At 42.0% G+C, this 23321-nt stretch overlaps 2 protein-coding genes across 5 annotated transcripts in view; both read left to right on the forward strand.

Moving 5' to 3' along the window:
- ampd2b (adenosine monophosphate deaminase 2b) overlaps nucleotides 1-12154 on the forward strand; it is a gene marked incomplete at its 5' end in the record, with an annotated part of 30760 nt that extends 18606 nt beyond the window's left edge. For all 3 annotated transcript variants that reach the window (XM_080763513.1, XM_080763514.1, XM_080763512.1), the window contains 7 exons: nucleotides 4-167; nucleotides 292-418; nucleotides 684-847; nucleotides 7842-7962; nucleotides 8204-8377; nucleotides 9802-9912; nucleotides 10509-12154. In XM_080763513.1, coding sequence (XP_080619639.1) covers nucleotides 4-167; nucleotides 292-418; nucleotides 684-847; nucleotides 7842-7962; nucleotides 8204-8377; nucleotides 9802-9912; nucleotides 10509-10724 — 1077 coding nt within the window. In that variant the 3' untranslated portion in view covers nucleotides 10725-12154. The remainder of the gene's footprint in view (nucleotides 1-3; nucleotides 168-291; nucleotides 419-683; nucleotides 848-7841; nucleotides 7963-8203; nucleotides 8378-9801; nucleotides 9913-10508) is intronic.
- A 790-nt stretch (nucleotides 12155-12944) lies between these two features.
- LOC308315706 (glutathione S-transferase Mu 3-like) lies at nucleotides 12945-22162 on the forward strand. Of its 2 annotated transcripts, XR_013964068.1 has the most exons (9): nucleotides 12945-13073; nucleotides 14879-14954; nucleotides 15058-15122; nucleotides 15223-15304; nucleotides 16995-17092; nucleotides 17354-17449; nucleotides 17545-17655; nucleotides 21716-21878; nucleotides 21909-22162. XR_013964068.1 is itself a non-coding variant. In XM_080763821.1 (8 exons), the coding sequence occupies exons 1-8, from the start codon at nucleotides 13038-13040 to the stop codon at nucleotides 21809-21811; spliced, it is 660 nt and encodes a 219-aa protein (XP_080619947.1). In that variant the 5' UTR covers nucleotides 12945-13037; the 3' UTR covers nucleotides 21812-22162. The 2 variants fall into 2 exon arrangements, 1 of the variants encoding a protein (XP_080619947.1); XM_080763821.1 differs by having other exon boundaries at nucleotides 21716-22162.
- The last annotated feature ends 1159 nt before the right edge of the window (nucleotides 22163-23321 follow it).

The following is a 23321-nucleotide window of genomic DNA, read 5'->3' on the forward strand; positions in this document are numbered from 1 at the left end:
CAGGAGGTTATGTTTGACCTGGAGGAGAGCAAATACCAGAATGTCGAGCTCAGGCTGTCCATCTATGGCCGCTGCAGAGATGAGTGGGACAAACTGGCCACATGGGCTGTCAAACATCGAGTCTACTCAGACAACGTTCGCTGGCTTGTGCAAGTGCCAAGACTTTTGTGAGTATCCCTCGTTCTACATTGCAATCACCATTGAAACAAAGGCCAGATTTTATTTGCACGTTTGTCCTTTGCTCTCTGTTCTACACCGCAAAAATGTCAAATTACGCTCTCTCTTTCACAGTGATGTCTATCAGGCCAAAAAGCAGCTGGGTAACTTCCAGGAGATGTTGGAGAATATCTTCATGCCCCTGTTTGAGGTTACAGTCAACCCAGGCAGCCACCCAGAGCTGCACCTCTTCCTTCAGCATGTGAGGAATGCTTTGCTCTAATTCCCTTGGAATACTCTTTTACTTTACTTTATTCATTTATTTCGAAGGGGACAAAGCATATTAATTGACATGACAAAGAAATGCTATGTACATACACCAGATTTAGCAAAGATCCTAATTTTCATCCGCAGTCCCCACAAAAAACATAAAAACGAAACAGGCAGGCAGTGAAGCACATTAACAGGTGATCAATCATGTACCCTAATTGCTGTATTTTATGCATAATTCTTTGCTGTCCATTCAGGTAGTGGGCTTTGATAGCGTGGATGATGAGTCCAAACCTGAGCACCATATCTTCAACCTGGACAGTCCTCTGCCTGGCAACTGGACGGGGGAGGACAACCCGCCATACTCTTATTACCTCTACTACATGTATGCTAACATGACTGTGCTGAATCACCTGCGTAGGTATGTATTTTCACCTTTAACTGGCTCTCCTAATGTTCTTTTTGTTATTGTTACGACTCATTAAGTCTAGGATGGTTATGGGGAAAGAAAGGCAAGATGGTATATGCCAAAGTTGTTTTATTCACTATATCTTTAGATGGCATACAGATTTAAACAAAGTAGTGTAACACATGTGAACAAATGTGAGCAGGCTGAGCAGGACCATAAAGGAAAGAAAGTAATAAAAATACCCTAACACTGCACCCTATCCTATTAAACCCCCTCCCAACACTGACTATCTGACTGGTGACAAAAGAAAACGCTATCTGACTACTCTATTCTTATGCCTACCATCAAACAAAAGTACATGAGAACGGTGCCTGCTTAACTAGCTAAGGTGACAGTGAAATACTAATATAAGGAAATACTACCTGCTCGAGATTCGATCACAGTTTGTGTGAAAGCACTTTACAGTACAGTTCTCCCTTCGGAGGTTTCAATACATATATATATACACTGCTGGTACAAATAGGGACACTCTTCCCTGCACGGAGGGCGCGCTGTCACTTCCCTACACTAGCGACAAACAAGATAGTCTGACAGCGGCCCGGATCTCAGTCTTCAGTGGGACTTTATTTCATCAGGAGAGACAGGGTGGCAGCGCTGGTTGGACGCGCAGGATTGGGAGTAGGCGGCCAAGGGTGGGGCGTAGGGAACGCTCCCCACCAATGGCTGCGCACGGACGGATCTGCAGGGACGACAAACAGGGCGCGCGCATAGACAAACAGACACATAGCAGACCCGCGCCCCGACATCCGTAACACCCCCACCCTCAAGAAACAAACCATGGGGTTTGTTCTGAAGTTACAATTACACATACTACCAAAAAAAACACTAATGTAATTACAAAAATATGTACAAATACAAACCTACAGGCTAAATATCTTATTTGATTTACTTAACCACCCCACACTCTAGACAAGGCGTCAGCCAACACATTGTCTTTTCCCTTCTTGTGCTTTATCTCCAAGTTGTACTCTTGCACTATTAAAGCCCATCGCATGAGTCTTTGATTATGGTTGTACATCCTTGACAAAAACACCAACGGGTTGTGATCTGTAAAAACGATCACAGGTAAGGAACTGCATCCTACATATACATCAAAGAATTGGAGTGACAACAGCAACCCCAAGGCTTCTTTTTCAATTGTAGAATACCGGAATTGGTATTTGGTAAACTTGCGCGAAAAAATAGCAGACTGGATGGTCCACTCCGTCACAGTCCTCCTGGATAAGGACTGCGCCAGCCCCGACAGCACTCGCATCAACTTCAAGTTTAAAGGGCCGATCGAAATTTGGAGCAGCGAGTACTGGGGCATTACACATGAGCGATTTGACGCTCTCGAACGCATGCTGACAATCATTAGTCCACACGTAATTTGATTTGGGACTGAGCAAATTGGTGAGAGGGTATACGACAGTAGAAAAGTTTCTACAAAACCCCCTGTAATACCCGGCTAAACCGAGGAATCTGCGAAGCGCGCGTCGCGTCTGAGGAGCTGGGTACTCCTTTATCGCAGCAACCTTGGCCTCCAGTGGGCGGACTTGGCCTTGACCCACTTGTTTTCCGAGGTACGTCACAGTAGCTTTTCCAAACTCGCATTTGGCGAGATTCAATGTTAGCGAAGCCTGGGCTAAGCGCTGAAACACTTGCCCCAATGTATGCATGTGATCACTCCAAGTAGAATTATACAGAATTACATCATCCAAGTAGGCGTTAACATTAGGCACGCCCGCTAGTACAATGTTAATGAGCCGTTGGAATGTTGCCGGAGCATTGCGCATTCCAAAAGCCATGACATTGTACTGCATAAAGTAGTCTGGTGTCACAAATGCAGAAATGTCAGAAGCACGCTTAGTTAACTTAACTTGCCAGTAACCTTTTAACAGATCTAACTTTGTCACGTAAGTAGCGTTACCCAGATTGTCAATGCAATCTTCAATAAGTGGCAAAGGGAAACTGTCTGACACCGTTACATTATTCACCTTCCTGTAATCTGTGATAAATCTAGGTGAACCATCCGATTTCAATTCAACCAGACAAGGGCTGCTCCAGGCACTAGTGCTGTGTTCCGCCAAGCCATGTTTAAGCAAATATTCTGCTTCATCTTTCATCATTTTTCGTTTTGCTGGATTCGCACGGTAAGCGTGCTGCTTAATGGGTTTGGATTGGGTGACTTCTATGTCATGTTCTAACACCGTTGTTTGAGTGGGAACATCGCCAAATATCATGGGATAAGCGTTAACCAAATCAATCACATCATTACGTTGCTCGTCAGCCAAATGAGCGAGATGAGAAGGCAACTCTCTTACCATCTGAGAATTAGGCAGTCGTGCACTCTGCTGCAGAGTGGGACGTAATACCAGTCCATCATCACAATCAGACCCAGTAGGTGAATCAGCCACAATCAATGCCGACACACCAGAACACACTGCAGGTTCAGCAGGAACAGCACTGGAGGGAGCCCTGGAATGATAACATTTTAGCATGTTAATGTGACACACACGAGCTTTGCGCCTCCTGCCAGGAGTGCTTATGACATAATCCGTTGCACTTAATTTTTCAAGAACCTCATACGGTCCTTCAAAACGGGCCGAGAGCGCCGAACCGAGGATAGGCAACAAAACCATAACTTTATCCCCAGGTTGGAAAAATCGCGTGACCGCCGCTCGGTCATAGTAACGCTTCATTCGCCCCTGTGATGCAGCGAGCGCATCTTTTGCAAATGAGCAAGCCCGGTGAAAACGCTCTCTAAATTTGCTGACATAGTCCAGTACATTCTTTCCCGAGTCTGGACTACAAGGAGCAGACATGAATTGCTCTTTTAGAACTTTGAGAGGCCCCCGAACGGTATGACCAAAAACGAGCTCAGCTGGGCTAAAACCCAGTGACTCTTGTACAGCATCGCGTGCTGCAAACAACACAAATGGGATGCCCTCGTCCCAATCTCGCTCGTTCTCGAGACAAAATTTGCGCAACATGGGCTTAAGCGTTTGGTGCCAGCGCTCCAGCGCACCCTGACTCTCGGGATGGTACGCGCTGGAAGCCTTGTGCTCAATGTTTAACATCTTCAACACTTGATTGAACAATTTGGACTCGAAATTTGAACCACGGTCCGTTTGCAAAACCTTAGCCAGGCCGAAAATAGCAAAAAACTTGTACAAAGCCTTGACTACCGCTTTGGCTGTGATGGACCGCAAGGGAACAGCCTCTGGGAACCGAGTAGCGGCGCACATAATTGTGAGCAAATACTGGTTACCTGAAGCTGTTCTGGGTAACGGCCCAACACAGTCCACAATTACCCTCTCGAATGGTTCACCTATTACAGGTATAGGATACAGAGGGGCAGGAGGAATAACCTGATTAGGCTTCCCCACCAGTTGACATGTGTGGCAACTCTGACAAAATTTTGCCACATCAGACTTCATACCCGGCCAAAAGAAATGTTTCAGGAGCAGATTGTATGTCTTTGTGACACCGAAGTGGCCAGACCATTTGCTCTCATGGGCTACTGACAACACCTGCTGGCGGAATACTGTCGGCACAACAATTTGAAAGACAGCACTCCATTCCAACCCTGCGTTAGCCAGCGGCGTCCATTTGCGCATCAGCATGCCACTATCAAGGTAGTAACCAACCTGATCAGTTCTAATGGCCTCTGACGTCAACAGCTCTTTAAAACATTTTCTTAGGCTCGGATCCCCCTTTTGCGCAACTGACAATGACTGTCGGGTAATGGGCACCTTGGGAACATTTGTATGTTCGGGAACAATTGTACACGGTACTTTGTCCGCTTTTATTTCAGTGCTAGTCTTAGCACTAGCTTTTTCAGATCTATTCCCCACTTTTTCATCTCCGAAAATCGGACCTAGAATCGAATCTGACAGGTCGACAGCATCGCCTAATTTGGCAGCTTGGGCACGCGTAATTACGCATGCCGGATACACATTGAGCGTGGGAGAAGACTCACTCACGTCAGGCACCCCAGTCAGAGGAATAGAATTCAATACCTCAAGAGGAGGCGTCACTTTCCCACCCGCAACATCATTCCCCATTAAGAACGTAATCCCTTGAATGGGCAACTCAGGACAGACAGCAATAGGGAAAAATCCCGTGACCAATTTAGAGCTAACATGCACTCTGTGCAGCGCCCTTGGAACATATCCCATTTCAATGCCACGTAACACAGTGCTACAGCCACACGACGTTTGTTCATCAAGTGGCAAAACCCCAGCCAAAATTATAGACTGTGAACCACCTGTGTCGCGCAAAATGCGCACTGGCTGCTGATCATTAGGATCCCCTGTCAGCGACACAAAACCATCAAACGTGAAAGGGGCAAAACATGAGTCAGTAGTGTCACATCCCTGAATGGAAACGGGCTCCGTTTTAACTAGCCCTATTCCCTGTGCGTGACCTGCACCTGCTTGCTGCTGTGGTTTACCAATACGTTTATAACAATCAGCAATTACATGCCCATTTTTATGGCAAAAATAGCACTCCCTGTCATCCTTACGTGGAGACGACTTGGACGTGTTATTTTGTGCCACAGAACCACCTCGAGAATTAGATTTCTCCCCATGTGGATTTGGAAACCCTGTTTTGTGCGTGAGCACGAACTCATCGGCTAGCACTGATGCCCTTGAAAGTGACTCCACCTTCTGCTCATTTAAGTACATCACAATGCGTTCAGACACCAAACATCTTTTAAATTCTTCAAGCAAAACCAACTCCCGTATAGCATTGAAATCTGTAGCCTTACAGGATTCGCACCATTTATCAAAAAGAGAGCCTTTCTCTCTGGCAAACTCAACAAATGTTTGATTACCCTTTTTGAGATTTCTAAATTTCTGGCGATACGCCTCTGGAACGAGAGCGTACCCGGTCAGAATAGCCGTCTTAACCAAATCATATTGCAGACTGTCAGGTAGAGAAAGAGCAGCAACAATTTCTTGGGCACGGCCCTGAATTTTGCACTGTAGTAGCAACGCCCATACATCTTTTGGCCACTTGAGCGCAGATGCAATTCTCTCAAATGCAGCAAAATAGCAGTCCACCTCAGACTCCCTGAAGGTTGGCACTAAAGCAAGATGCTTAGACACATCAAAAGTGGCAGGATTAGTAATTGGAACACCCGCAGGTGACATACCTGAGTAGTACGGTGCGGTGCGAGCCCCTCGTTGTGCGTCGATTTCCATCTGCTTTATTTTCACAGTAGTGTTTGCCTCAATCTCCAGTTTCTTTACCTGGAGCTCGTGCTCAAGCTCAGCTTGTCGCATCTGCAAATCCACTTTCATTTGCGCAATACGGACTTCAACGTCCCCCTTGGATCCATCCGGATCGGGTAGTGGTTCACGACCACCCCCATATTCATGTAGGCCTACCTCACGCGGCCGGACAGGCGCCTCAGCACCCTCCTTCTCACTCTCGGCGTCTGATAGACCGCCATCATCATCCTGAACATCACTATGTTCTTCGCCTTGAGCGCCACCAGGCTCATTCACGGCCACGGGCATACTCACCGCTCCCTCGCCAGGCAACACCAGCAGGACATTCTTAATGACCAAACCAGCCAAAACGTGCGTCTTTAGCTCTTCCTTACTTGCCACCTTCGGGACGGGAATCTTATAATGGAAAGCTATTTTATGCAAGTCCTCTTTGCGACAAGCATCCAACTGAATTAACGTTGGGCTTTTTACAAATGCATCTATGTCAAATGGAGGTGCCATCTTTCTCTCTACCTGCGTCTTTACACAAACTTTCCACAACCGTATGCCACTAAAAATAAAATAAATATATATTCACATAACCAGGTTCCGTTAAGCTCTACGAGCCCCCATTCTGTTACGACTCATTAAGTCTAGGATGGTTATGGGGAAAGAAAGGCAAGATGGTATATGCCAAAGTTGTTTTATTCACTATATCTTTAGATGGCATACAGATTTAAACAAAGTAGTGTAACACATGTGAACAAATGTGAGCAGGCTGAGCAGGACCATAAAGGAAAGAAAGTAATAAAAATACCCTAACACTGCACCCTATCCTATTAAACCCCCTCCCAACACTGACTATCTGACTGGTGACAAAAGAAAACGCTATCTGACTACTCTATTCTTATGCCTACCATCAAACAAAAGTACATGAGAACGGTGCCTGCTTAACTAGCTAAGGTGACAGTGAAATACTAATATAAGGAAATACTACCTGCTCGAGATTCGATCACAGTTTGTGTGAAAGCACTTTACAGTACAGTTCTCCCTTCGGAGGTTTCAATACATATATATATACACTGCTGGTACAAATAGGGACACTCTTCCCTGCACGGAGGGCGCGCTGTCACTTCCCTACACTAGCGACAAACAAGATAGTCTGACAGCGGCCCGGATCTCAGTCTTCAGTGGGACTTTATTTCATCAGGAGAGACAGGGTGGCAGCGCTGGTTGGACGCGCAGGATTGGGAGTAGGCGGCCAAGGGTGGGGCGTAGGGAACGCTCCCCACCAATGGCTGCGCACGGACGGATCTGCAGGGACGACAAACAGGGCGCGCGCATAGACAAACAGACACATAGCAGACCCGCGCCCCGACATCCGTAACAGTTATACAGTAAAATCCTTAATTTAACTCGAGAGTGTATCTGTATGGAACCAAATGGAGCCGTCATAAATTAAGACTGATTTTACTTTGTACAGTTCTTCTGTACCTTTTTCTTTACCTTTAATTATCTATTATATTGTCTGTAACTGATGAAACTATGAGACTTTACACTGGTTTGACATCAGAGATTAGGTTTATGGTTTATTTGTATAGAATTTCCGCATGTGGGAGTCAGCGATAAAACTGTACCAAATTGTCCTCCAGAAAATAAATAATGTTTAAACGTTAAAATTCATAGACCTTTCTTGCATGTTCCTCTACTCACTCTGTATTACCTCTGTTACATACCCCTAACCTCAGGAAGCGGGGACTCCACACACTTGTGCTGCGTCCACACTGTGGGGAGGCAGGGCCCATTCATCACCTGGTGTCAGGTTTCATGCTTTCAGAGAACATCTCCCACGGCCTGCTTCTCAGGAAGGTATGACCTCACCATCACAAGAGCTGCTTTACTCTCCCACACAAGGGAGAACTTATTACTGCAGGACATTGTGTCGAAACTTGAATATATAGGGGCGGCCCATAAGTTGAATGATTCTATTCTGGAATTATTTGAGTAACCATTCAAGAAAAGGCAGTGGTGGAAGACCGAATAAGCACCCAGGGTATCATAATGTATATTTGTATGAACAGTGTTATAATGTCGCAACCTCTTTCTCCAGGCTCCTGTACTACAATATCTGTACTACCTGGCTCAGATTGGCATCGCCATGTCCCCCCTCAGTAACAACAGCCTGTTCCTCAGCTACCATCGCAACCCACTCCCAGAGTATCTGTCCAGAGGCCTCATGGTCTCTCTGTCGACTGATGATCCCCTGCAGTTCCACTTCACCAAGGCTTGTGCACCCTCTTTACCTATCATTATTATTAAGTATAAGTAATGGCTTTCGTCCAGTGCTTCGATGCGTATGTCCCGTTTGATGCGCATGTCCCGTGGCAGCATATGACGTAATGATTACTTGTGCTTGATATGGCAGTGGTGTCAGATTACATACATGTATACAGGGGCATTACCTTTAATCCTCCCGACACTAAAACATATCATCATTACGTCACCATCAAAAACCAATTACACCCTGGCATTGGTACATATCTTCATCACGGCATACGCTGCCACGGGACATATGCATCAAACGACCCAAGTAACCACAGTATACCGCTAATCAACTTACAAATTACATATACTGTACATATACATAGAGTCATGTCCTTTAATCCACCCGACACTGATCGACATATACGTCACCATCGAAAGCCGTCACTCACCCGTATTAATTACTTAATTGATTGTTGTTAATTACGTAACGAAAGAATGCTTTTGAATTGTTTAAATGGAATTACCATCATGTCCTTCAACAGTTGTCAAAATAGTTTCAAACAGGTAAATACTTTTCAAGTAAATCTGTATTCTAGATAGTGACAAAAGGGATTGCATAATCTAAAGATCATCGGCTTTAGATAAAGAGAAGTCGTTGAGAAAAAGAAGATTCCATACCTTTGTGTTGAGAAGGTGTCCCCTAGAGCTATATTCAAGATAGACTAACACTGCGCCAGGACAAAATAAATCCTTAGCCAGGAGAGACGAAAGGGATTGCATAATCATCGGCTTTAGACAGAAGTTAAAGAGAAAGTTTGTAGAGGTTGACAGTACTTGCACGCTCTGCTTGCGCACTAGTAAGTGCAACAAGCAAGTAGGCACTCTACAGAGTGCAGTTCTAGTTATTATTATTATTATTATTCTATGCTTAGTTCTATGTCCTTCAAAGTTCATCAGTTTGCATTACAGTATGTTTATGACAGGCCTTTCTTTCACCTTTATTTATTCAGGGAAGTCAATTGAGAACCAGTTCTCTTTTACAATGATGCCCTGATTACAGGACATCATTATTAACATAATTCTAAAAACGTCTTTTAAAACCTAACCTAAGGTTTCTGATTGTTATTGTAATTGTTATTCGAAAATTCAAAAAATAAATGATGTTGGTACATGTACTGTATATAGCAATGACCAATGAGACCCAGAGGTAGCATCCGGATTCAAATGTAAAACAACCTAGGTTGCACCAAGTCTATGTTAAGTACTGTACTGTACTGTATAGTATAGTATAGTAGGAGCACCCTGCAAAAACACATTTTCTGAGGTATAACGACTAAATTGGCGAGAAAACGGTGTAAAACATAACTGGCTACTCGTAAAAAATAAAACATTACACACCTGCTGTATATTTATTCTCAGTGTTATGTTAACATTACATTGCAGGAGCCCTTGATGGAAGAGTACAGCATTGCAGCCCAGGTGTGGAAGCTGAGCTCCTGTGACATGTGTGAGCTGGCCAGGAACAGTGTGCTAATGAGTGGATTCTCTCATAGGGTACAAGATTACAACTTCAAATAACAACGGCTTGTCACAGAATGTTTAGAGATCGGTCCCTAGTGGTTATTATGCCAAGGACAGTAAAACCTGCACATTATGCTGATGCAACACATTTAGTGGCCTTATGAAACGTTGTCCACTAAACAAGTGCTGCAAATTGTGCCGGTTATTTGTCTTTTATTCATGGTATTCTTCAACTCCGCACCTGTCAAAGTGCTCTTCTTAAGAGCAATGCACCACCCTGTTGGAGGAGTTGCACACAAAGCACAGATGTCACATGTTTCTTCCCAATCAGTAACAACCCCCCCACCCCTTCCCACTGTACAGTTTATGTTGGAGGAGTTGCACACAAAGCACAGATGTCACATTTTTCTTCTCAATCATACAGTAACAACCCCCCCCCCCCCCCACCCCTTCCCACTGTACAGTTTTATTCTACTAATTCTACAACCATTCTAGAGATCTGATCTATTTTATTTCTTTGTCAGAGAAATGAAGTGATTATAAATATTTTGTCAAACAAGTCTATTACTTTGCAGCTATAATTGACATGAAATATCTATTGTGTGTATTTCTCATCTCTTCTCTATCAGTTTAAGAGCTACTGGCTTGGTCCACACTATATCAAAGAGGGCCAGGAGAGCAACGACATCAGGCGCACCAATGTCCCTGACATCCGCGTGGCGTACCGTTACGAGACCCTGTGTGAGGAGTTGAATTTGATCACACAAGCCATCAGCACAGATGAGCTGGAGACCATCGAGGAAGAAGAGAGTCTGTATATGGGAGCTGTACCGGTAGAGAAGTGAACTTTGGAAGGATTTGTAAACATACGGTGTAGTACTAGCCGGGTACCCATATGCGTTGTTTGGATTATTGTGAGGGGGAAATAGATATAATTAGGCACTTGGAGGCCACCAGCTCAGTGGCAGTGGCAGTGTCCGCCCTGAGACTGGGATTTCTGGGTTCAATTCCTGGCCGAGTCATACCAAAGACTATAACAAATGTTACCCAATGGCTCCCTGCTATTCAGTTGGATAGTTTGGATGGTATATTTCTTCAGTGCAATAAACTGGGCAACACTGGGTACCTGCTAGTTATATAGAGGTATCTCACCTTTAGAAGAAAATGTTTGAAGACACAAAAGACTGTGAAAGTCACTAGTGTGAGCGATAAGCGAGAGGATATAGCCTAAATTTGAAGAGGTGTATATGCCACCCATGGTCTTCACTTTGTTTTGTATTTTTGGTTTTATTTATTCTTATTGTCACAATATTCATTGTGATTTCATTTCAGTACGTCTCAATCGATTTATTTAAAGCGATCATATTCTTGGTAAATGACCACAATCCATCTGTTTCTGTATAAAGTGGTAATTTGGTGATTCCAAATGACCCTATCTTCACCCCATTGTAATAAAAAATGACAGACCTAATATCACACTGAATGGGCTATCAAAGCAAAGATAATCAGGGACACATTTATCAGTAAGCATGAAGAAGCTGCAACCAGGGGCGGAAAGTAATGACTCCAGTAAAATATTGAATACAGGATTTTGCTTGTAACAGAATTTCTACATTTCTACATTGTGGTATTGTTACTTTAAAACCACTGGCTGCAATTATTGTCAGTTAAAGTCAGGTAAAATATAGTAGATGGTGATACAGTAATTTTAAAAACAGTACATCATCCTGCCAACAGCTGCTGTAGGCCAAGGTTACTTGACATGCTAATACACTAAAAAGAATCACGCTTAAATACTGTACATCGGAAAGTTAAACAAAATTAAAACGTACCATTATCTTTTACTACGGTTGACTAAAACTGTAACTGACCACAGGACAGTATCTCAAATTGGACGGCAGGTAGAACAATCAAATTAAATTAAAACTGGTTCCATTAATAACAGCCTGCCAACATATGGTCATTATGTACAACTGTGTTTATGGGGTTCTAATTGGGTGGCATACAGCCACTCTACTGTTTGTTTTTTGTGCAATGCTGCTACTATATTGACATAGACCGATTGGTAGTAATTAAATATAACTATCATCTTGTCACATGCTTTTTTATTATTGTCTGAACCCTGTGCCGGGTATCTGATTGCAGCATCATGTGGGTTATGTAGGCTATCATTGCAGTTCAACATGTCTTGTCAACTACACAGATATGGTTGAAAACAGAATCAAACCCATTTTTGATCCATAGCACAGTGAATAAGGCATGCATTGCTTGTTTCAATAAATAAACAAGTTCAACCACTGTCGCAACCCTGAAGGGACACTGTCGCTGTTCGATTATTAAAACCTTTCCTGAGACATTTGAAAGGATCACTATCTGTCTGTGTGTGTCTGTGTGTGTGTGTGTGTGTGTGTGTGAGAGAGAGATAACTGTGAACAGAGGCTACATAGTTTTCATTATCTGCCCGATAATGTGCCACTTGACCAGAGGGTCAGTGTGTGTGAGTAGTTTACAAAATGAACTCTAGTATAGGTCTAGATTGTATACTGGCTTGGCTAGAGTAGCTCTGGGGATTATGCTGCATTCACTAAATCCGAAATTGTGAATAATATGTTATCAAAGTTATACAATTATTAAATGATGTATTAACAACTGAAATAATGTAATAATTTGACAATTCATCACTTGCTTTATCTTGACAAAATGACACTGTTTTGAGTTTTCACATTTGACCTTTGCCTTTCACTTTCATTGTACTACACTTTCAACATCAAGTTCAAGGAGTTTGAGTTCAAAGGTCATTGGTTAGCTAGCTGCCCATGAGGCAAATCTCATGCCAAAGATTATGTTTTCAAGTAGTTTAGCCTTTAGCGGCCAAACACTTGACTACTTTTGAACTACGGTATTTGCACTGGCAGCAAAACCGGGTTGGTTTTATCATCATCAAACTACAGATTATATATAATCTGTATTTCGCCAGACCATAGTACACGCCCACTTTCGCGGACTCTTTATCAGGCTTCCCTCATTGGCTGTAGAATTGAGTACACCACTTCCATTCAGGATCCGGTGATTCCAGTGATTCTCTGCAGGCTGCAAGAGCTAGGTTGAGGATTGAATTGGGAACGGTTTTTGTGTTTTGGACTGGACAATTTGCTACAATGACAATGAAGCTGGCTTACTGGGACATTCGTGGGGTAAGGAATGCGATTTGTATTAATAACAAAGTCAAAATACAGCCGGGGACAGCCCAGGCCTTCTTTCAGCAAAGTTGCTCGATTCTGTCTGCGAAACACCGGGGTTTGCGTGCACGTGTTCGTTCAATGGTAAAGCTCACTTAAAATCAGTCTCCCTTTTATTTATAGATTGGGTTTGTTTGGTGTACTGTAGACTGTGTAGTCTGTGTGCACACATCGCTGATTTTAGGAGGATGAGGTTCCAAACGGGGCTAAACTGAATGTTAGCCCCATATGTGCCTTCAGTCCTATACCCTCCCTACAGTTTTTGTATTGAGTTGTGCTTGAAATGTACTGTAATTCTGCAAACTGTTAAATACTTCAATCAAACTCTTAATCTATGGTCCCAATCGCTACGTTTAGTACACTCTTTCTGGAGCTACAGAATGAGCGTATGATGTGTGCAGAGCAGACTGCACGCTGCACTCAGTGCACTGTGTGCAGACACATAGCTATGAGTCTGAACAAAGGTACCGGTAACTGGATTGTTTACGTGTCGTATACAGACCGTAAAGATCGACCCCGCACAATAGGAATATTCAAACATATTTTAATGGGGTAGTGAAATCAAGATTCGTCGAGTTTTTTAATGTGTGTGTGTGTCTTAAATGTGCGTATGGTTTTGAGTTGACTTATGTTGTTGATGCACATATTTTCAACTGGACATGAAGTTCTCTTTTTAGCAAACAATAGAATGAATGTGTGCCACAGACAGGGCCAACCATTATGCAAACTTTCTCAATCATTCCATACAACTACCTAGCCCTGAAACATGACTGCCATGATGATTATACGAGAGTCATGAATCATGGCTAACAACTACCCTACCTTTTGAAAATTGAGAGTTGTGTGCAGTCGTGATGATGACAATCTCATTTTAAAATAAATGTGATTGGGAACTACAGCAGACTGTTGACCATAAGGTCAGTGAGCCTGAGTGAGTGGGAGGTCAGTGGTCCTGAACCAAGACTGCTCCCACAAAGAACAATGAACATCTTTAGCTGGAAAAGGCCCTTGTTCAAAGTTTGAGTTCTCATTTTAAAGCAGAGATTATACTTTTTACATTGACCTAGGGTGCATGGGTTGAATCGGAGGATTATATTATGATTTTATTCTATCGGACTAATAAACATACTTATTTACGTAGTCAGGTATGGGATGCAAACTTGTTAGCAGTCTCACTGAGCAGTACTATGCAGAAAGTTAAAATGTAAACTTGCTTGTCATGAAGTTGGGTGTGTTTGAATGAATAACATCCAGTCAATGTTTTAGGAGTCTGTTCTCAGGCAAGCAGAGATAATATTGTCATATCCTTTTCTAATTCTGCACTCTAAGTACAGTATGAGCGCTGACTTATAACTAGTTGCGTGCTGTGTCAAGCATAAAAATAGCAGATCTACAATTTTGTGACATATGTTGTAAGCTTGTAGATCTTTTCGGTTCAAAACACCAGGGCACAAGAAGTATGAATCAGGCTTTACTGGTCCCTCTGGCAGATGATACCCCAATCTAAACAACACAAGTATATATATTTTTTAAGTCTTGGCTTTGTGCCGACCTTACTAACATTTTTAGATAATGTTGCTTGAGAGGCTGGATGTGTAATATGTGTAATGTATAATTTGTGGTTGTGATTTGCTACGCAGGCCTAGGCTGTGTCTGTGCAGCATGTTGAGTCCAAGAAAGAATTCCCCACAGGGACAATAAAGTACATTGTAGCATATCGGTCGGATATGAGTATGACTAACCAGTTTCTCCTTATGCAGCTTGCCCAGCCTATCCGCTTGTTGCTGGAATACACTGGCACAAAATATGTGGACAAGTTCTATGTCTGCGGTGAAGGTACATTAACTTATTCCACTACCAAAAATACTACTTTGGATGATGGTGTATATATTACCATAAATAAAGCTTCTACTTTGTGCAATGCTTTTGTCTCACACAGCTCCAAACTATGATAAAAGTTGCTGGTTTGATGAAAAGGAGAAACTTGGGATGGATTTCCCAAATGTAAGACATGTGTATCTGTATCTACCTTTTTTATTTTAAATTTGATTACAGTTGAAAAGTGGTTGTGGCAATGACTAATAATTATCTGTTTTTACCATAGCTGCCCTATCTTGAGGATGGTGATATGAAGATAGTTCAGAGCAATGCCATCATCAGATACATTGCTCGCAAGAACAAACTCTGTAAGTAATCTGTTGAGAATTCTACAAGCTGTCTACACTGTGTGTGTTAATCATTAAATGACATAATCGCAGAAGAGGGGTTTAGTCTTTCCGTAGCCTGGGAGGCATACCATTTCCAGGTTTCTGATCCGGTCAAAACCAAACCTGAACCAGTGTTGCCCAAAGTAATTCCCTGCATCATCATTTTAGGGCCTGCCCTACACAATACAACCTTTGATACAGTGTAGTATAGCTTATTATAGGAATAGTTTATTTGCTATATCAACTAGCTGCTATTCCATCTCGTAGCAACTGGCGAGATTAAACTAGTAGTTATACTGGATCGATTCAGCATTCGAAAAACTGGAACCCTTCAACTGGAACAATTTTTTGTATTTTAATATATATATATATATATATATATATATATATATATATATATATACACACACACACACACATTAGGAAAAAAAAGCATTAATGGCCTAGACCGGATCACAAAGGCCATTTTGGAATGCAGACCAGGTCGCCAAGGGCGGCTTTCCTCCAAGGTGGAAAGTCTGTTGACACGAGGTTAGTTTTTCCGCTCTAGTTTATTCTATTATTGACCCAGACAAAAGGAACGCTGAGAGGGAGGTGAGTGGGTTGGATTGACCCAGACAAAAGGAACGCTGAGAGGGAGATTGGGTGCATTTGGTAAATTGTTCATTTTATCCAAAGCGCTTTATAGATTGTGCATTACATTTGGTAAATTGTTCATTTCATCCAAAGCGCTTTATAGATTGCATTACATTTGGTAAATTGTTCATTTCATCCAAAGCGCTTTATAGATTGCATTACATTTGGTAAATTGTTCATTTCATCCAAAGCACTTTATAGATTGTGCATTACATTCACACACGCATTCATACATCGATGGCAGAGGAAACCACGCAAGGGACCAACCAACCTGTTCAACGGGAGCAATTAGGGGTTCAGAGTCTTTTTTTTAAGTGGTGCAACCACTTCTACATCCAGCAATATCCGTGTACCTGTTTGTGTACGTGTGTACGATGAGCAGCACCAGTAGTGTCGTGCATGTGCGCGTGCACCACTGGTGTGCGCACGCACCCTATAATATATATGCTACATAAATAGCGTCAATGCTAGCGAGCTAAAATATAGCCATCCTTGCTCTAGAAAGCACCAATGTTTCCATCTAGACCACCGGATTATCAGCAAGGAAAGGACCTCCGAAAATCGCGCTAATTGACCAAACCATGGAGAGCTCCGTAGATTAGGAGTTATTCAGCTTTTAGTCTGCCTGTATAATGGGAGGTGGACGGCAGCGCGCATGCGCGATCCATAATAAAGAGAGAGAGAGATCACACAGGTGTGATTCTTTTTCTTTTAAGCGGGGTGGGTGAGTGAATGGGTTGGGTTGACCCAGACAAAAGGAACACTGAGGGAGAAGGGTGAGTGGGTTGGATTTGATCTTCAGCTCGGCAAGGGTACACGTTGTTCCCAAGATGGGGGACTTAAACTTCACACTACGTTTAGGTATGATTGTCTAGGAGGCACAGCCACACACATGGGGAATGTGATGCACAAAAACAATTTCACACATTAAAGCCATTACATGCAACACACGCATGCATACATGTGCATAAGCTTTATTAGAATTAGGATTTCAGTGTCTTCACTGAACCTCTTTCAAATCATTCAATGATAGGTGGAGAAAGCGAGGAGGAGAAGGTGCGAGTGGACATCTTGGAGAACCAGGCGATGGACTTCCGTAATGGCTTTGTCATGATGTGCTACACTGACTTTGTAAGACACAATCTTGGTCATCTAAATCTTTTCTTTCTTTTTTTTAACCCAGGATAATAGCTGTGAAAAAAGTGGAAAATTCAGCAATGATTTAATATAAATATAATATAATTTGATATCGGTCATAATTTCAATATTTTGCATCTCATATATATAGATATATATATATATATATATATATATATATATATATATATATATATATATAATTTCTTTGCTTTGGAACTGCATCAACACTGATTCCACTTTCTTTGATACCAGGACACGATTAAACCAAAGTACCTGGAGAAGCTCCCTGGCTTGCTGAAGCAGTTGTCTGTGTTTTTGGAAGATCGGAAGTGGTTTGCGGGTGACAAGGTGCTTTTATTTTCCTAAACCCACTGGAAGGTTTCCTGTCATGATTTAGCATTCCTTGTTTAATTTTACATTCATGTTCATGTGTTTTCTCTCAGATCACTTTTGTGGACTTCGTCATGTATGAGCTATTGGACCAGCACAGAATGTTTGCACCTAAATGCCTGGATGACTTCAAAAGCCTCAAAGATCTTTTGGACCGTTTTGAGGTCAGACATTCATTCACTCTCTGAAACACATACTATTCACATCCATCACATACAGGGATTTCACTCAGGAAAATGGAAATGAATACACTTTGGGCCTTGTATGAATGTGGAAAATATAGAACTTTACTCACTCATTAGAACTATATCCATTTCTATTGACAACTTGTATATCAAGTCTAAATTCCTATCACAATCTAGATAAAAGGTTAATGGAGAACTGTCAGCTGTTCTCGGAACACTACCGTTGCGGGTGAAGTTTATCGATGTCTCGCTAGGAGCATCTCACCAGCCAACACACAAGGGGGTTGAATGAACAGAAACAAACGCTCCCAAAAACACCAGGTTTGGGGATCTGTTGGGAATTGATTAAACCGGCACTACAGTCTCAATGTTTGTAAACAAATCTGTCTATAGAGGAGCATTGTATAAATGTTATTTCCTGTAGATAAATCTAAGGAGCAGTAGTGTTCCTATATTTATGCTGTGTGCACACCGTCCATCCAAGTCCAGACGTTGATGTCTTCTTCAGGTCTTGTGTATCGGTGTAAATGTTGGTTAATAATATAATGACGACATATTTTAAAGGAGTTACTCCTTATTTACAGCAACATCATATGAATGTTGCAGTGCAGATCATTGGAAAGGGATGGTCAAAATCAATGTCCTGTCACAGTCTACAACTCTACATCAAAACAGATACCATAAATGACCAAATGAACTCCATGACACAACACAAGAGCTAATGCAAGAGCTGGATCTGCATTCTGCACTAGTCACCTCAAATGTGTTTATGGGGGTGTGCGAGATCTGCATCTCTATCGATGAAAGGGTGAAGACAATTCACACACCAACATTGTTAAAACAGTTTTAATGCCGGGATTAAACTATGTTTAACGTGTTTCAGGCTTCACTGCCATGTTTTAAAAGGCCCCCTTCTAACTGGCAGACAAATCTAGCCTGAATCAGATCTGTGCCACATCGATTGGTGTGAATGAAAAAATAGGAATTGAAAAAAATCCAAAAAGGTAGCGCATCCAAAAATGAAATAAATGGCGGACAAAGTACTCTCATTTCCTTTTCTTTATTGGCACACACCAAAAAGGAACGCTTAACGCGTTTTGGCTTTGCAGCCTTCATCAGAGCATGGCAAAAAGGAACGCTTACGCGTTTTGGCTATGCAGCCTTCATCGGAGCATGTCTCATTTAAACAAATCCGATTCCAATCTGAATGTGGCTCAGATTAGATTCAAGCTGGATTTGGCTGCCAGTGTAAATGGGGCCCTTTTGAAGAGCCACTGTGCTGACCACTGAGTTGCTTGTCATGAAAATCCACTTTAAAACGGTGTAATGGCTTGTTGTAGAGTTCAAACATATTCCAACGTGCTGACCACAACAACAGAACGGAGCAGGAAGAGCTCCGCACTGCTCCACCCCCACTGTTGTAATGAACTGGGACTCAATTTCCCTTGAAACACATACTGTGTTTCTCCTTAGGTGTGTCAGTTCTCTTTGGATGATGTCTTTCTTGGCTGTGGCAGAAAGGTGTTTTGATTGATTGATTTATTTTATTAGACAATATATCATATGCAGAAAAACAGTACATGGTACAGTCAAAAAAGCACATTTTATCCAAAAGGATGGCACCGAAAAAAGTCCTTGCGGTCTTGTTTCCATTCGGGTCCCAATGCATTCATAATACAGTGTTGATAGTAATCGAGGATACCTCACAACACATGAAAGTTATTTGCAGGTGTACCAACAAATCTAAATAAATCTAAATACCAAATAAATAAATAAATCGGGGTTGGGCAGTCATCTTCTCTCCTTTTGACCAGCTGATATTGATAGGTAATTTTTCAGACCGGTTTTAAAGGAAGCCAGTGATTTGTTTGTTTTGAGGGAAGGGGGCAGGGCATTCCACACCTGAGTGGCAGTGCTGTGGAAAGTGAATTTACCCATCTTTGTTCTATATGTGGGTGGCACCAGATCATTATTTATACTCCCTCTGGTGTTGTGGCTGTGAGAGTTGCTCACCTTTGTGAGGTAATCGGTTAAGTAAATGGGGACTGAGGGCACAGAGGGCAGGGTTGAATTTACTATTTTGAAGGTCAACCCCATTTTCAACTGCTTGACTCTGTCTTCTACCCGGAGCCATCCTATGCCATCAAAATGTGTTACATAAAGGTGGGTCCTGGGTTCTAGGCCTAGGAGGAGTCGAATTAGTTTGTTCTGGGAGGTTTGAAGCTTAATTTTTTTTGACCTTGGGATGTTCGAGAACCAGGAGGTACAGGCGTAGTCAAATATGGGCTGAATAAGAGCTCCAGCTAATGTCCTGAGAGCCCTCTTGTTTACAAAGGAGGAGATTCTCCCCAAGAATCTTGTCCTTTGGTTTACTTTTTTGATCGCCCTTGTTGCCATGCCTTCACCTGTCAGCTTTTTGTCCATGATATGAGCCAAGATATGTAATTTCTTTTTTACTGGCAATTATAATATTGTCAATTTTGACACTGAAATAATTTACCCTACTAAGGGAGTGGTTAGACCCAAAGAGAATAGATTCTGTTTTTCCAAGATGTAATGATAGTTTGTTATCCGTAAGCCAAATTCTGATTTTTGTGAGTTCCGAACTGAGCATTTCCTCAACCTGATTTTTATCTTCTCCCGATATCAGGAGCGCTGAGTCGTCTGCAAACAGGAACAATTTGCAATCACAGGCGGTGCTCATATCATTAATGTAAAGTAAAAATAGTAAAGGCCCTAGTATGCTTCCTTGGGGAACCCCACAGTTCACTGGAAGGGGGGAAGACATAGTTCCGTTTATGTCTACTGTTTGTTCTCTTTCCTCCAGGTAGGATTTCATCCAACTTACTGACATACTATCGAAACCTATTGCCTCCAGTTTGTCTAGTAATATTGAATGATTTACGGTATCAAACGCTTTTTGAAGGTCCAACATGACCATGCCGCAGTATTTGCCTGAATCTACCTCAAGTTTGATATAGTCATTCAAGAACAGTAGGCATGTGTCAGTGGAATGGGATGTTCTGAAACCAGATTGGAAATCGTACAGTAGGTTGTGTTCGTCTAGGTAATTGATGATCTGTTCGTAAATTAGTCTTTCAATGATTTTTGATGTGGAACACAGGATGGAAACAGGTCTGTAATTTCCAGTGTCCAATTTGCTTCCCTTTTTGTGCAGCGGAATTACACGTGCCATCTTGAGTTCCTGTGGAACTTGGCATAGACTGATTGATAGATTTGTAATATGAGTTATTATTGGGGCTACAGAGACAGCTGCGTCTCTGAGGAATCTGGTGGGGATTTTATCAAATCCGGTGGCCTTATTTGGCTGAAGTGCTATTAGTTTTTTCAGTACATCTTCATTTTTTACTGGTTTAATTGAAAAAGCGTTTTTTTGGGCCCCTATTTTCCCATAGTGGGCTCTGATGTGTTCAGCACCATACTTACCAGAGTGTGGGGGGAGTTTACTTACCAACTGGGTGGCAATGTTGGTAAAGTAATTGTTAAAACTGTTTGCCACTGTTAGTTTATCTACAATGAGGGAGCCGTTTGACATGATGCAGTAGTTTGACGTTTTTGTTTGGATTTTATTGCTACAGCCTAATTTGTTTAGAGCCTCCCATAGCTTTTCAGGGTGTTTTTTGTTGGATTCTATGTTGTCATTTATGAAGTTTCTTTTTGCTTTTGAAATTAAGCTATTTACTACGTTTCGTTGTTTTTTGAATTTTTGATGTGATTGTTCATTTTTGTTTTTGTTGTATTCTGAATAGGTTTTATTTCTTATTTTGATGGCATTTAATATTTCCCCCCTCATCCATGGCTCTGTAAGGGCTCTAACCCTTACCTCTTTTGTGGGGGCAATTTTGTCCAGAACAGTCATGAACGTTTGTTTGAAACGGGTCCAGTTTTCTTCGACTGAGCTATTTAAAATGTTGGACCAGTCCGTTTTGTCAAGGGCTATTGTGAGGGCTTCATTTGAATACTGTTGGTTCAATGTTCAGCCACCTTTCACAAGTAACACATTTGCTTTGTTAAATAGGCTTTGGAGAAGATTGCTGCCTACATGAAGTCGAGCAGATTCATGAAGACCCCTGTCAATAACAAAATGGCCAAGTGGGGAAACAAGAAAGAGTGAAGAACAAAGCATGCATGCTTTTGTAGGTCATTATTTTGTTTCACAAGTGGAAGTACTTTGATATGTGCCCTGTTATGATACACATTTGTTGTTTCTACCCTGTTATGATACACAGAATTCGTTTTTTTGGGTAAGTGATGTTAACTAATGTAACTAGATATTAAAAGGTACTGTGTATCTTTTTTTTTTTGTGGGGTGGGGTTTCTCAAACATGGTAGCCTAATTTGCAAATGATTGGCAGTTCCTTTTTTTTTTATTGGAACATTCCTTAAATATTTGTTTTAAGATGTGAAAGTACAGTTTGCCATTGTATTGATCTTTATTCTTTTTGAATAAAGAAATTGAAATTTCTTTGAAAAGGCTACTTGTGCTTTAATCATTTCTCTTGTACATGAAAATTAGAAAGTCACAATTGGCAAATGAGAAGTTGCATTGCTTTGATATACTAATATTGCCAGGGCTGACTGCCATAGTATATCATCAAAAAATCTGATCAAATAAATGGCCATACAAATTCTCATTGGCCTGGGTTAGTCTCAATGTGATAGAAAATTTAAATGCCTTCTTCCAAAATTCTAACTAATTCAAGACAAATCATTTCAAGAGACCAAACTGGATGAGAAGATATGAGATATGGAAATTAAACTACATGGTGCTTCACTGTTGGATAAGCAACCCCTCTCATATAAAGACTGTCAGAAGGGACGTTATGTGTTTATGTTTTTATTCTCATCTGGAGCTTGACAATAAATGTGTTACATTTTCTTGCATAAACACAAAGAGCTGTTTCCATAACTGCACAAATTATTGCACATAACATGAGTAGCTGTTATAATAACATAACATGAGTAGCTCTTTGCCTGCCTGCCTGCCTGCCTGCCTGTCTGTCCATGAGTAGTTATTTGTCTGTCTGTCAATGAGTAGCTGTCTTACTGTCTGCCTGTCTATGAGTAGCTGTCTGTCTGCCTGCCTGCCTGTCCAATTGTCCATGAGTAGCTGTCTGCCTGCCTGCCTAATTGTCCATGAGTAGCTGTCTGTCTGCCTGTCTAGTAGCTGTCTGCCTGCCTGCCTAATTGTCCATGAGTAGCTGTCTGTCTGCCTGTCTATGAGTAGCTGTCTGCCTTCCTGCCTGTCCAATTGTCCATGAGTAGCTGTCTGTCTGTCTATGAGTAGCTGTCTGCCTGCCTGCCCAATTGTCTATGAGTAGCTGTCTGTCTGTCTATGAGTAGCTGTCTGCCTTCCTGCCTGTCCAATTGTCCATGAGTAGCTGTCTGTCTGTCTATGAGTAGCTGTCTGCCTTCCTGCCTGTCCAATTGTCCATGAGTAGCTGTCTGCCTGCCTGTCCAATTCTCCATGAGTAGCTGTCTGTCTGCCTGTCTATGAGTAGCTGTCTGACTGCCTGTCCAATTCTCCATGAGTAGCTGTCTGTCTGTCTGCCTGTCTATGAGTAGCTGTCTGCCTGCCTGCCTGCCAGCCAGCAAGTTGGTTAACAGAAAATAAATTGTTATGG

Source organism: Protomyctophum bolini (assembly GCF_963924005.1).
Source record: "Protomyctophum bolini genome assembly, chromosome: 5".
NCBI classification, from domain to species: Eukaryota; Metazoa; Chordata; class Actinopteri; order Myctophiformes; family Myctophidae; genus Protomyctophum; species Protomyctophum bolini.

Bases quoted from the DNA above. Each gene is read 5' to 3' on its own strand.
- LOC308315706 (XM_080763821.1), top strand. From the start codon at position 13,038: ATGACAATGAAGCTGGCTTACTGGGACATTCGTGGG. The intron at 14,955-15,057 runs GTACATTAACTT...TGTCTCACACAG, and splicing joins GTTCTATGTCTGCGGTGAAG to CTCCAAACTATGATAAAAGT. The intron at 17,093-17,353 runs GTAAGACACAAT...CTTTGATACCAG, and splicing joins TGATGTGCTACACTGACTTT to GACACGATTAAACCAAAGTA.